At 43.8% G+C, this 14,620-nt stretch overlaps 1 protein-coding gene across 7 annotated transcripts in view; it reads right to left on the bottom strand.

Annotated features, from left to right (window-relative positions):
• Positions 1–14,620, bottom strand: part of CCZ1 (CCZ1 homolog, vacuolar protein trafficking and biogenesis associated) — a 185,200-nt gene that overhangs the window by 148,561 nt on the left and 22,019 nt on the right. For all 7 annotated transcript variants that reach the window (XM_063934490.1, XM_063934487.1, XM_063934485.1 and 4 more), the window contains exons 3-4: positions 7,570–7,667; positions 6,729–6,822 (exon numbers count right to left, since the gene is read on the bottom strand). In XM_063934490.1, coding sequence (XP_063790560.1) covers positions 6,729–6,822; positions 7,570–7,667 — 192 coding nt within the window. The remainder of the gene's footprint in view (positions 1–6,728; positions 6,823–7,569; positions 7,668–14,620) is intronic.

Here is a 14,620-nt window from a genome sequence, read left to right on the forward strand (position 1 = left end):
CTCACACCATGAGATGTATGCTCCCCAGATGCAGTAATAGGAAGTGACCTCCTCTCTAGCACTCATCATAGTAGGAAAAACTGGCGATGCAATGCCCTTTTGTCTTAAAATGTCCCTTTCAACAACCATGCCGTCAAACGTAGCCGCTCTAAGTTTGGATAAATGAAAAGGACCCTGTAACAACAAATCCTGCCTCAGAGGTAGAGGTGACGGGTTGTCTATGAGTAACTGATGTAGGTTGCTGTAACACGTTCTTCGAGGCCAGTCTGGAGCCACGAGTACGACCTTGATGGTCTCTCATTTGATTCTCTTGAGGAGACGCGGTAACAGGGAAAACGGAGGAAAAAGGTACACGAAGAGGAAATTGCAAGGGACGTCAATGCATCCACCGCCTCAGGATCTCTGGTGCGAGAGCAATACCGAGGAAGTTTGTGGTTCCGTCTGGGTGCCATGAGATCTGTGGGAGTCCCAAACGACGTACCAGTTGCTGGAAAACTTGAGGATGCAGTTCCCATTTGCCTAGATGCATATCCTGATGACTTAAGTAATTGGCCTCCCAGTTCTCCACTCCTGGCATGAACACTGCCGATATGGCTACTGCATACCTCTCGGCACATAGTAGGATCTTGGTGACCTCCCTCATAGATGCTCTGCTGCGGGTTTCTCCTTGCCGATTTGTGTATGCCACTGCTGTGGCATGGTCCGACTGCACGCATATTGCACGTCCCTATAGGAAATGAATCACCAATAGGAGAGAATTGTAGACAGCCCGAAGTTTAAGTATATCGATAGGTAGAGTTACCGCTCCCCATCTGCGAAGGCTGGCATCCGTCGAGAGGGGCATCCAATCTGTGAGAACAAAGTTCCCACCTTTGGACAGATTTGCAGTGTTCAGCCACCAAAACAATAACAGATGGAGTGTAGTCAAACTATTTGATGCATGAAAATATGTGAACCTAACCATTGGGAAAGGAGATCTAGTTGAAACGGCCTGGAGTGGAATCTGCCGTATTGCATCCCCTCGAAGGCTGCTACCATCTTCCCTAGAAGTTGTATGCACAGGTGAATCGATACTCTGCGATGTTGTAAGACCAGAAGACCAAATCCTGAATGGACTGAATCTTGTCCTGAGAGAGAATTATTTTCTGAAGCACAGTGTCCATGATCATTCCTAGGAAATGAATTTGCTGTGTCGGTTGTAACTGAGACTTCTGGACGTTTATGATCCAGCTGTGAACCAGCGCTAGCTGACAAGAAAAAAATTACTCACAATAGGACGGTTTGTCTTCTTAATATATATGTACAATTTATTACATACAATAAAAATAATCATAAATAAAAATTAGGTTAAAAAAAATCACATGTGCAATAATGCAAGGGACCACCTCTCCAGATCACAGGTTCTCAAACTCGGTCCTCAGGACCCCACACAGTTCATGTTTTGCAGGTCACCTTTAGATTTTTAAAATGTGACAGTTGGTCATACACAGTGCAGCTGCTGGGTGACATGAGAAATGTGAACCGTGTGGGGTCCTGAGGATCGAGTTTGAGAACCACTGCTCTAGATAATTCCTGTTAGAACTGTCCACTCTTATTATTGCTTTAGATAGTTCCAACACCTTGGCTAGGACATTTTTCAGATTCTCTACAGTCACTGTAATGCAGTATTGTTTACCGGATGATGGTATGCAGATATCCCTTGTAGAAGTCTCAGCCTGGGAGCTCCTGATGAAGCTGGTGGACATATAACCAGCGAAACGCGTTGAGCCAATCCCACCACTCTCTCCTGGACTCACTACCACTCATTTATACCATCTGAATCTTGCAACCACCTTGGCACTATTTGGACGTTTTGCTCCAGCATCAAATCAACAGCACAGCAGTCCATCTGGTATTCCCTCCAGCCATGCATGGAACATTCCCAGGCTGAGACTTCTACAAGGGATCTCCGCATACCATCATCCGGTAAACAATACTGCATTACAGGGACTGTAGAGAATCAGAAAAATGTCCTAGCCAAGGTGTTGGAACTAGTGATGAGCGGATTCGGTTTTACTCGGTTCTCAAAACCGAATCTTATTGGCTATCCAAAACACGTGACATCAGTGAGCCAATAAGATTCGGTTTTGAGAACCGAGTAAAACCGAGTAAAACCGAATCCGCTCATCACTAGTTGGAACTATCTACAGCAATAATAAGAGTGGACAATTCTAACAGGAATTATCTAGAGAGGTGGTCCCTTGCATTATTGCACATGTGATTTTTTTTAAACTTATTTTTATTTATGATAATTATTTTTTATTGTATGCAATACATTGTGCATATATATTTTAAGAAGACAAACCGTCCTATTGTGAGTAATTTTTTCTTGTCAGCCAGCGCTGAATCACGAATTTATTGTTTCAGCCTAATTTTTTAGGGACTTGACCATCCCATTCCAGCTGCTGCTGGTTGTGCACTTTTATACTGTTGTTATATTGTTATGATCCAGCTGTGTGTTATGAGAAAAGCTTGGGCTATTTGCATATCGTTCACTAACTTTTTCTCCGACTGGGCCTTTAGGAGTAGATCGTCTAAGTAAGGAACAATATTCACCACTTGAGAGTGCAATTGCGCCAATCATCACTGCCATACCTTTGTAAAAACTCAAGGTGCTGAAGAAAGACCGAAAAGGTAAGGCTTGGAATTGAAAATGTAAATCTCTGACCGCAGACCGGAGAAAACTCTGATAAGGAGGCAAAAAAAAATAAAAAAAATCAGTATATGGAGGTAGGCATCCCTGATGTCAATTTACACCATAAAGTCCCTGCTTCTAGACCAGTTATAACAGAGCGCAGGGACTCCATCTTGAATTTGGATATTCTCAAAAAGGATTGAGATTTTTCAAATTCAGAATGGGTCTTACCGAGCTGTCCAGCTTCGGCACCACGAATAAAACTAGAATAAAATCCCTGTTTTGCTGGTGGAAAGGTACTGGAACAATGATACCTTTCTCCTGGAGTCTTTGTATAGCCTGGATAAGGGAATTCTGACGCTCATGTGAAACTGGTAAACCCATTGTAAAAAATCTTGGAGGTTTGAACTGAAATAGTTTGTAACCCTGTGCAACAATGTCTCTTACCCAGGCGTCTGTGCAGGTTTCTGACTAAACTTGTTTGAAATTCAGAAAACAAGCTCCCACCCTGGGATCCCCCAGGTGGGAGGGGAGAATGTCATGCAGCGGGCTTAATGGTAGGTTTAGGGTCCGGTTGAAAGATTGTTGTGGTTGCAGTGTGACACAGCCTCTGTTACCTCTGAAAGAGGTGGATCCGCCTCTGGTACGTCCTCTGAATTTTGACGGAACTCGAAAGGACCGGAAAGACGGTCCAGAATAAGTCTTCCTGGGAGCTGGCGCTGCAGAAGGAAGACACGTCGACTTACCTCCTGTGGCTTTGGAGCATCCAGTTCTTGACCAAACTGGAACTCGCCATTAAACGTATTAACTGTACTGCCTTTTTGGATTCTGCATCCGCTTGCCATTGCCTAAGCCAGAGCGCTCGGTGTGCTGAAATCGACAAAGCAGATATCCTGGATCCAATGGTTCCTGCATCCTTGGATGCTTCCCCCAAGTATACAGCAGATTCTCTGATATGTTCTGCCAGTGTAATCAATTGATCTGTAGAGATACCAGATTGTAAACCTGCCACCAATTGTTCTTCCCAGGCCTCTATAGCCTTGTTCACCCAAAGACCCACCAGGGTAGGGCGAAGAAGTACCACTGCTGCTGAAAGGATGGACTTTAAAGTATTTTCCAACCTGCGAACTGCCTGTTCCTTTAATGAGGTAGCACTAGCTATTGGTAGGATAGTCTTTTTTGATAATCTAGATAGAGAGGGATCTACCAGTGGAGGGTTCTCCCACTTAACTCTATTTTCCTCTGGAACAGGATAAGCAAGTAAAAGCCTGCGTGTAACTTGAAATTTTTTATGAGGATGCTCCCACGCCAGAGCAAAATTATCTATTTCCACAGAAACAGGAAAATAAATAGCATTCCTTTGTTTCTTAGAAAAAAAGGAAGGCTGCGGTGGAGTCTGATCTGAATCCTAAATCTTTAAAACCTGACGCACTGCCTGTATAAGTGCGTCTAAACCCTCATTCAATTTCCGTGTCGTCCTGAATTAATTCAGTGTCTGAGTATTGGGTAACCTCTCCTTCCTCTAAAGGAGGCAAATCTTCAGTGTCTCAGTCATCAGACTGAAAATCCGTTGGTAATTGTCTCTTTGAGACGGTATGTAGAAAAGGAGGTGGGGGATTTAGACGCCCCCATAGATCTTCGTACTGAATTGGCTAAACTTTGTGCCCACTCTGGTTCGGGCAGAGAAGTCTGGGATTTGAATGCTTCTTTATTCTTACGAGAAGCAGCCAGTTACGCTGACAGATCAGACATGACCCCAGACAGTTGAACCAACCATGTAGGAGTGGGATCCTGTAGAAAAGCAGGATTTTCTGTTGGGGTAGATGTTTCACAACTATCACAATATAAAGAAGTTTTAATTTTGTTGTATGAATTTCGCAGAGCACTTCTTACAAGCATAGAGCTTCTGTGAAGCCTTAGAAGAAGTGCCTCCGCTGGTCATATTGTCAGTTATACACACACACACACACACACACACACACACACACACACACACACACACACACACACACTTGCAGAAGAGAGAATAATAGAATTAGAAGTAGAGAAGGGGGAGCATATTGTAGGTGAGAGGACCAGTCACAGCCGCCCTATACACACAGTTACAGAACAAACTGTAACCCCACCAGGCGTTGTTATATATATATATATATATATATCACTCTCTTCCAGGTCCGCTGCCACGTAAACCACGCACCCATTAATCTCAGGGATCCGCTTGTAATGGCGCCGACCAGCCGGGAAGAAGAAGCCGCCCTGAGCATAGCTCTGCTCCCCGCATTGTGGCGCTTCGCGCTTTGCTGGGAAATTCAAACCAGCTTCTAACTAAAAACCTCTGATTAGCGGCGGGCGCCGTAGTACTGCCGCTGTGTATAGCGACCTCGGTACTCTATCGCTGGGGATAAACTGTGCCCTGCAGGAAGCTGCATGACCGGAGACTCTGCTAGTCTGAGCTCCAGGCTAAACCCACCACCTGCCATGCTGACCGGCTGGGCACAGGCTGTGGAGACCCTATCAGGTGCTGTACTATACCTCCGAGAATGATGGTCCTGTAGCCGGGAACAATGGCTGCAATTTGAAGAAACTGTTCTGGAGAAGCCCAGAGAGAGGACCAGCTCCCTCAGGGACATTTTCAAACTGGTCTGTGGGGGGAGGGGAGGGGGGGCATAGAGGGGAGGTGCCAGTCACAATTCTAAAGTATTTAAAGTGACGGCTCCACTTGACCACCATCTATACCCCACTGTAAAGATCCTCCATTGTCCTCTAGTGAATGAAGGAGAATTAGGATGTTTGTGGTTACATTAAATCCTTTTCATCAACCCCATGGGGGGCACTGGATGTCCTCCCTCACACTCCTTGGTTTTGTTCTATTCAGTTTTCTTTGCTTGTCAGGGCAGTGTCCTTTCTGATCTCCTGAGTCCCATTTATAATCTGTCTTTATTGTTTTGGCCTTGGCTAGGGAGCAGCTAAAGTTAGAGCACTAGACTTGAAAGTGACCAGGCTACTCACTTCAGTGACGCGAGGCAGAAACTTTCCGGTCATACTGACATACATGCCAGAGTTCTGGCAATATAAAGTATATGAAAAATACAAAGAATATATTAGTAATATCTTCTTTGTATTTTTTGTAATCATTTTTATAGTCAAAATCCTGGAGTAAAAAAGTCTTTGGTAGGCGAGACAGCTCCTCACCTGCCTACTTTTTCCGAACATCTCGTATCAAAACTCACCAAATTTCCAGCAGTATATATTGCTGCATCTTTGTTTAATGCCCACTTGAACCCTTGGGCTCTTATATTGTGTTTAAATCTAGCTCTGATACTAGCCAGTGCCTCCTCAGCCATTTACCTCTCTCCAATCAATAAAACCCAGTGTCTCCAGTGTTCCCCGTGGATTCTGAGAAAAATATTTAACGCAAGAACAAAAATCCTATTAATATACCATACAGTATTGTCAAATCATAACCCCTTGGATGAAGGGTATTGGAGCAGCAAATATTATAAAGTGTGTCCTTTCAATTTCCTCAATGTTCAGTCTGTTAAAGAACAGGAGCACATGCTGGAATATTTCTGCAAAGGCGAGTTTCAGTTTACAGCTAGATTTTTCCTGTAATGTTATTTTATTTGTGCATCAACACCTGTTTGTAGTCGTGGCGACATAATGATCAGCCCCATCTCATTTACTTACTGTATGAAAGATATTAAGTGCTGCAAATAAATGGATTAATTTTATAGTGAATATAGAGGGACTATTACTGCTGCATATAATATATACATATAGATTAAAAAGTGCAAACTAAAACCATTTGAGTGTTTAGTGCAATAGCATAATGTTTTGTATACAGTCTGTAATTTCTAGAACACAGGTTCTCAAACTCAGTCCTCAGGACCCCACACGGTCCATGTTTTGCAGGTCACCTGTAGATTTTTAAAATGTGACAGTTGGTGATACACAGTGCAGCTGCTGGGTGACATGGAAAACATGAACCGTGTGGGGTCCTGAGGACAGAGTTTGAGAACCACTGTTCTAGAGGATAAAAGTCACCAGCTCTTACCATAACCATCCAAAAACTGTCTTCTGGCTCGTGGAAGAACTGCCTGTTCTTCTGTGTGTGTAATGACTGTGCTGGTTTTGATGGGTTAAATGTCCTAAGATAAAACAAAATGTTGTTAAAAGGCTAAAATTAGTGAAAGTAGATTCTATGCATTAGTACTGGGGGGGGGGGTGTCTATTCATGAAGCTGTGAAAAGAGTGGAGAAGTGAGCCAGAGGAGATGTTGCCCATAGCAAATAATCAGTGTTGAGGTAACATTTATAAAATTATACATGATAGCTGATTTGTTGCCATTGGAGACTTCTCCATTCTTATATTCACTGCTTCATGAATCGACTTCTATATCTTTTGCTAGTGATCGGTAAATTGCATACTGATGGCCAATGAGAGCCTTTAGGGCTAAAACACACTACCCGGCTTTTTCCCGTGCCGGCATTGTAGTTAACAGTGTGAGGGCTAAGGTCCCTCCACACTGCACGGCCCCGGCCCGGCTGCCGGGTTGCAGCCGGGTCTCACCACTGGAAGGTCCGGCAGCCGCCGGGCCGTCTTTGCAGCCAGTGAACCGTGTGTGTGAAGTGGAGCTTTCACACACAACGGTTTTTTCTGAAGCCGTGTCTGATGCTGCGCATGCGCACAGCATTACACACGGCTGAAAGCCGTCCTGTGTGCGAGACTCTGCCGGTTTCTCCCGGATGGCAAAAAGCCTGACAAAGTTTGTCCGGCTTTTTGCCATCCGGGAGAAACCGGCCAGTGTGTTACAGCCCTTAAGCTCTAATACCTGAACTACTAATCATATCATTCGGAGCTATAAACACCAAAGGGTCTGTAGGTCAGTGGCGTACCTGGTAAACTGAACTATCGCTTCACATAAGCCAACATTTTTTATTTTTTCATTTTTCTCAATTTCATTTGGATGGTAAAAGAGAATCTTTTTTTCTTCCTGCAGAACAGAAAAGACAAAACGTGGAAGTCAATTATCAGCAATGAATACACACAATTCTGAAAGCATATAAAAGAAGATGACTACCAAAGCATTATGCAAGTTGTTTCTTGGCTGTATTAGTAAAATCACATGAAATGACTTCCTGGCTTGCTGTGGGCTAATTTGGTTATACAGCTTATATTAAAATCACAAGGTCTTCTTCCTTTCTGATACAAGTATGCTTTTGTAACCTTAATTTATTTCCTCAGAGTTGCTACAAATCCACTTAAAAGATATTCTAAGATTAATATACCATACTTTCTTAATGGTGTGTTATACATGGGGAGGATGCGTATGCTACTGTACATACAGTTTTAAGCTTCCACTTCTGCACAGACTACAGGTAACCGTAAGTGGCATTTTTAAAAAGCCGCGAGCAGACGCCGGAACAGCTTCAGGATTGGGATGTGTGTTTCTAGCCGATGTATACTCATAGCCTATGAAGGTGCAAGCAGAAATCAGGCTACTGTAATCTGTCCCCAAGTATCATCGATCGTTATGCACCATTACGGATCTGGCCAAGCCTCAATGAGAAAAAAAATGAAAGGGTCTCCGCACAAGCGGAAGCCCTGACAAGGTCAGACCCTGCCACTCGTGAGGAATATATTACACATGAATAAGACTGACAGAAGGGCTCTAAAGAGTGGACCAGGAGATAATAATGGAGACAAAAGCAATGGCACTCTACTGAATATTGAGAGGTGTGCTCTACCGAACGGATCAGTAGCTCCTACAGAGAAAAATGAAACAACACTGCTTTTCTTTCTGGTTTACAATCGACAAACATGTTTTACAGTTTGTTTTTTTAAAACCATACAATTCAAATAAATTCTTATGAATAATCAACACAAAATACTTGTACGTAAGAATCATTTTTTTTAACTTCATTAATTAACATAAACAATAACAGTACTAATAATAATAATAACAAACATTAACATTACATTCATTTTACACCTTCTTGTGTCTATTTGGTACATTTTTTAAAGTTTTACAAATATGGACTACGTAGTTGCACATTATTCCAGGTGAGATTTCATGGGGTCTGCCATAACAAGTTTTGTCACATGATCCTAAAGGGTGGGTTTGGTGTAATGCTCTAGCTTGTCTCCTAAGGACAGGTTCTCATGTCATTATCACTGCCACTGGAGACTATAGAACTGTCAACTACATAAGCCTCCAAGACACATGAACGCCTTACACAAATGATCAGCTTTGCCAGATGTTCTAGTCAACTTGCAGTTGTGCAGTTCTTTTTGATGTACTTGACAGTGCTCTGGGGAGGGCGAGGTAGAAAAGTAACTGAGATCTTCTTGTAGCCTTTCCTTTGATAAAATATTTTTTTTTTAAGAATAAGTTACAGCAAATATTTTATCTTTATGCTGAAGCCTGTTTAGAAATACTTTATTGTACACAGGTGGACTCCAAGTCAATTAATTACGTAACCTCTGAAGACTAGTGATTATACCATAATTTTCCTGAGTCTATCTTAAGGTGGGTACACACTAATAGATATATCTGCAGATCAATTGATCTGCAGATATATCTATCGACGGATCGGGCAGTGTGTTGTGCATACACACTGCCCGATCTGTCGGGGACTGACGTCATGAACTGGGCGGGCGTGTACACACGCCTGCCCAGTTCAGCTGTCAATCACCGCCGGCCGCCGCAGCATGTGTACGGGCGGTCGGCCGACCGCCCTGTACACACACAGCGACGCGCCAATATATCGGTAGATATATTGTCCGTCGGCTGTGCTGCGCGGCCGACGCGATACGTCTGTGAACGATGGAGTTCACAGACGTATCGGCCATACACACTGGCCGACGGACCCGCGATATATCGGCCGTTCAAGAGAACGGCCGATATATCGACCAGTGTGTACGGGCCTTTAGTGAGTTGGGTGAATACATAAGAAATCCACTGTAGTCTGTTTTTAGTTTGTAATGATTAAATAAAAGCTTTAGAATAGTTATTTTTACTGGATATAACAAAGTACTTTGTCTTGACGAGTGATGAGATTTCCTCAATAAATTCATTTTATAGGCACTGTATCTAGGGCTCCCACATGCCCCATATTTTCCAAAGCACTGTCAGTTTACACTACGGGAAATCTTAAAAGAAATTTCATTATCTACATGCTAACCTACCCACAATAATCAATCATTCTTCGCTTCAATGTTGAAAATATGAATACAGGTTCAGTCTCCCATATCCGAAAATATTCAGAAATCCAAATTACAACACCTTTGCTTTCTGATGGTTCGATGAAAACAAACTTTCATGAACAAAAATATAAAAAAATATTGTATAAAATTACCTTCAGGCTATGTTTAGAAGGTATATATGAAGCATATATTAAATTTCATGTCTAGATTTCGGTCCAATCCACAATACCTCTCATTATGGTATGCAAATATTCCAAACTACTTCTGGTCCCAAGAATTTCAGATATTGCTGACTCAACCTTTTCAAAATAATATTACTCCCCACACGCCAAGGCCTCATACACACACCAAGGCTGTGTTTGCATTAACACTTAGTATACCAAGGGGAAGGGGGGGGGGGGGGTCTTCTGAGGACCCCAGAATGTTATTTTTTTGTGATCCTGCCGTATCTATAATAACTGTTTTACTCCTGATTTTTCTATGTGTTCCGCATCGGATTAAGATAAAAACTGTGTAATTAGACTTGTAAAATGTTCTTTCAAAGAACGTAAATAATAAAAAAAACACTATACTACGTTACAAATGCAGAACGTTTTATATGTGAGAAACATAGGAAAAAAAACACCGCTGTGACATGTGCTAAGGACTGTAGCGATGGCAACACATGGATAGTGATGTATTGTTACCGTAGTAAAATTATATAACCTTATTACAAGAATTTACAGTATCCATTCGGATGTAAAAATGTACACACTGTAATGAAGAAGAATTTATGGCTTTTATTGACTAACTATTCTTGAAATAAATAAAATATATTATGCCAACTGTCGTACCCTTACTAGAACGTATCCCTTCAGAAACCAAAAAAAAACAGAATTTTAGTAATTTACCGCATCAAACAGTTGAGAATTTAAACAAAAAAAACGTGGGGTCCTCTTAAGACTTTGGTAAAGTACGTTGACGAGGTAGGCTTGGTATATTGAGGGTTAAACAGAAAAAAATTATAGGATTTTAATTACCTACCGGTAAATCCTTTTCTCGTAGTCCGTAGAGGATGCTGGGGTCCACATTAGTACCATGGGGTAAAGATGGTTCCACTTGGAGCCACTGGCACTTTAAGAGTTTAATAGTGTGGGCTGGCTCCTCCCTCTATGCCCCTCCTACCAGACTCAGTCTAGAACAGTGATGGCTAACCTTGACACTCCAGCTGTTGTTGAACTACATATCCCAGCATGCCCTGCTACAGTTTTGTTATTTGGCCATGCTAAAACTGATGCAGGGCATGCTGGAATGTGTAGTTCAACAACAGCTGGAGTGTCCAAGTTAACCATCACTGGTCTAGAAACTGTGACTGAGGAGACGGACAACTTCGAGAGAAGGATTTTACACAGATAGCGGCGAGATTCACACCAGCTCACACAAACAAGGCAAACCAAGCTAACTAGCTTGAAAACTCAGCAACAGCTGAATAACATTACTGAACCAAGTAATAACGCAGTACATAACTAAGAACAAAGCAGTACTGAACCAAGTAACCACTGCAGGATAACAAAGTGCTGGGCGGGCACCCAGCATCCTCTACGGACTACAAAATGACAACACAACCTTCGGAAGGAACTGCTGACGTGTCCGGAGCTCAGCTCTATCTTCATGGAAGACCAAGTAGGGGCTTTTACAAGACAAAGCCCCCAATTCCGACACACGTCTAGAGAAGCTATGGCCAACAAAGTGACAGCCTTCCACGTGAGAAACATGACCTCAACCTCCTGTAGAGGCTCAAACCAATCCGATTGGAGGAACTGTAACACCACGTTAAGATCCCAGGGTGCCGTAGGCGGCACAAAGGGAGGCTGAATATGCAGAACCCCTTTCAAGAAAGTCTGAACCTCAGGGAGGGAAGCCAGCTGTTTCTGGAAGAAGATGGATAAGGCTGAAATATGGACCTTCACGGATCCAAACCTCAGGCCCATATCCACACCTGCTTGCAGGAAGAGGAGAAACCGCCCCAGTTGAAACTCCACCATAGGAAACTTCTTGGATTCATACCAAGATGCATACTTTTTCCAAATGTGATGGTAATGTGTAGACGATACTCCTTTCCTAGCCTGTATCAGGGTAGGAATAACGTTGTTTGGAATGCCCTTCCGAGCTAATATCTGGCGTTCAACCTCCATGCCGTCAAACGTAGCCACGGTAAGTCTTGATAAGCAAACGGCCCCTGCTGCAGCAGATCCTCCCGAAGAGGAAGAGGCCTCGGAGCTTCCAATAGGAGATCCAGAAGATCCGCGTACCAAGCCCTTCTTGGCCAGTCTGGAGCAATGACGATTGCCTGAACTCTTGTTCTCCTTATGAGCTTTAGAATCCATGGAATGAGTGGAAGTGGAGGAAACACGTACACCGACTGGGACACCCACTGTTTGTGTGTCTCTTGACCTGGAACAATACCTCCGAAGCTTCTTGTTGAGACGAGAGGCCATCATGTCTATTTGAGGTACACCCCAAAGATCTATCACCTCCGGATGGAGGCCCCACTCTCCTGGATGAAGATAGTGTTTGCTGAGGAAGTCCGCTTCCCAGTTGTCCACTCCCGGAATAAAAATTACTGATTACTGACAGTGCCACCGCGTGACAGTGCCACCGCGTGCTTTCTGCCCAGAGGATAATTCTTGTTACCTCTGACACTGCAGCTCTGCTCTTCGTTCCGCCCTGTTGGTTTATGTAGGCTAACGTCGTCACATTGTCCGACTGTACTTGAATGGCACAATCTCGCAGAAAGGTGGGCCGCTTGGAGAAGACCGTTGTACACGGCTCTTAGTTCCAGAATGTTTATTGGAAGACTGGATTACAGATTTGACAACCTCCCTTGGAAGGTTTCCCTTTCAGTGACTGCGCCCCATCCCCGGAGACTTGCATCCGTGGTTAGAAGGCTCCAGTCCTGAATTCCGAACCTGCGGCCCTCCAGAAGGTGAGGCATTTGTAGCCACCAGAGGAGTGAAATCCTTGCTTTCGGTTACAGACGTATCCTCAGGTGCATATGTAGATGATAACCCGACCACTTGTCTAGGAGATCCAGTTGGAAGGATCGAGCATGAAATCTTCAGAACTGTAGAGCCTCGTAAAAGGCAACCATCTTCCCCAGAAAAAAAGGGGTGAGTATCTACTGCGCCCACAGATAGCTGCGGTGAGGGCGTGCAAGGAGATGTCACTATCTCCATCAAAACAATCATAAATAATACAAGAGTCCGCCTTCTGCTGCGCTATCCGTAAGTCCTTAAGCAAGAATAGTAGTGGTTGGTCACAAGACTGTACAGAAATCCCAAACTCCAGAACCAAGGAAGGAAAGCCACCAACAGTCTAGATAGTTCAAGGAGAATAGTGTTCAGGGATCTTAAATGACGGTAGTTGACAGATGTGTATCATAAACGTGTAATTGGAGAGCTCCTTATGGGTACACACCGTACTCACATGTACAATGTGCGCAGAGTGTTCATAAAGGTATCTTTCTCCTCCATACACGTAATGGGTTCTATCGATCTTCTTCCCTTGTAGTCACCACTCGTAAAACAAAGAAGAACAGAAGGGTATAGAAACCCCAATGGTGTAATACGTTCGATATATTGCCGTCAGACAAGGTGTATGCAAACTGAGAAGGCGACGTAAATCTTACCAGGAACGTACCGAACTTACATAAATATAAATGAGGTGCTCCTATAAAGGTATCTCGAAGGCAAATGCACTGATGAATCGATACCCCAGCTGGTTTCAGGACATCCCGGACCATTGCATGTATCACCAACGCTTTCTCCACCGGTAGAAACACCCTCTGCACTTCCGTGTCGAGGATCATCCCTAGGAAAGAATCTCCTTGTCGGCTCCAAATGTGAATTTGGAAGGTTCATGATCCAACCATGGTCCCTGAGCAGACGAGTCGTGAGAGCAATGGACTGCAACAGCTTCTCCCTGGACGATGCCTTTATCAGCAGATCGTCCAGATATGGAATTATGTTCACTCTCCGTCTGCGGAGGAGAACCATCATCTCTGCCATCACCTTGGTGAACACCCTTGGTGCTGTGGAGAGACCGAATGGCAGTGACTGAAACGGATAGTGACTGTCTAACAGTGCAAATCTGAGATAAGCCTGATGTGGCGGCCAAATCAGAATGTGGAGGCACTTCATCCTTGATATCTAGCGATACCAGAAACTCCCCTTCCTCCAGACCTTAGATCACCGCTCCGAGACTCCATTTTGAACTTGAACTCCCTTAGATAAGGGTTTAGTGATATCAAGTTAAAAATCAGTCTGACCGAACCATCCGGTTTTGGTACCACGAAAAGGTTTGAATAGTAACCCATGTTTTGCAGATGAGGTGGAACTGGAACAATGACCTCCGACTTTTCCAATTTTTGGATGGCTTCCTGTAGGATAGCCCTCTCTGTCAGCAAAGCTGGTAAGCCTGATTTGAAGAATCGGTGAGGCGGGGTTTCTTGAAACTCCAGTCTGTACCCCTGGGACACAATATCCTGTACCCAGGGCGGACGACACCCAGACGTGGCTGAAACGTCTGAGTCTCGCCCCCACCAGCCCGTCCTCCAGGCTGTGTGGTCCACCGTCATGCTGAGGATTTTGAGGAACCAGAAGCAGGCTTCTGTTCTGGTCCTAGCTTTTTGGATTTTGCCTGTCCACCTCTAAAGAAGGTGGCAGGAGGCTTGGGCTTTTTTGTCTTAGCGGTCAGAAAGGA

This window comes from Pseudophryne corroboree, chromosome 7 (assembly GCF_028390025.1).
Source record: "Pseudophryne corroboree isolate aPseCor3 chromosome 7, aPseCor3.hap2, whole genome shotgun sequence".
Taxonomy (NCBI): Eukaryota; Metazoa; Chordata; class Amphibia; order Anura; family Myobatrachidae; genus Pseudophryne; species Pseudophryne corroboree.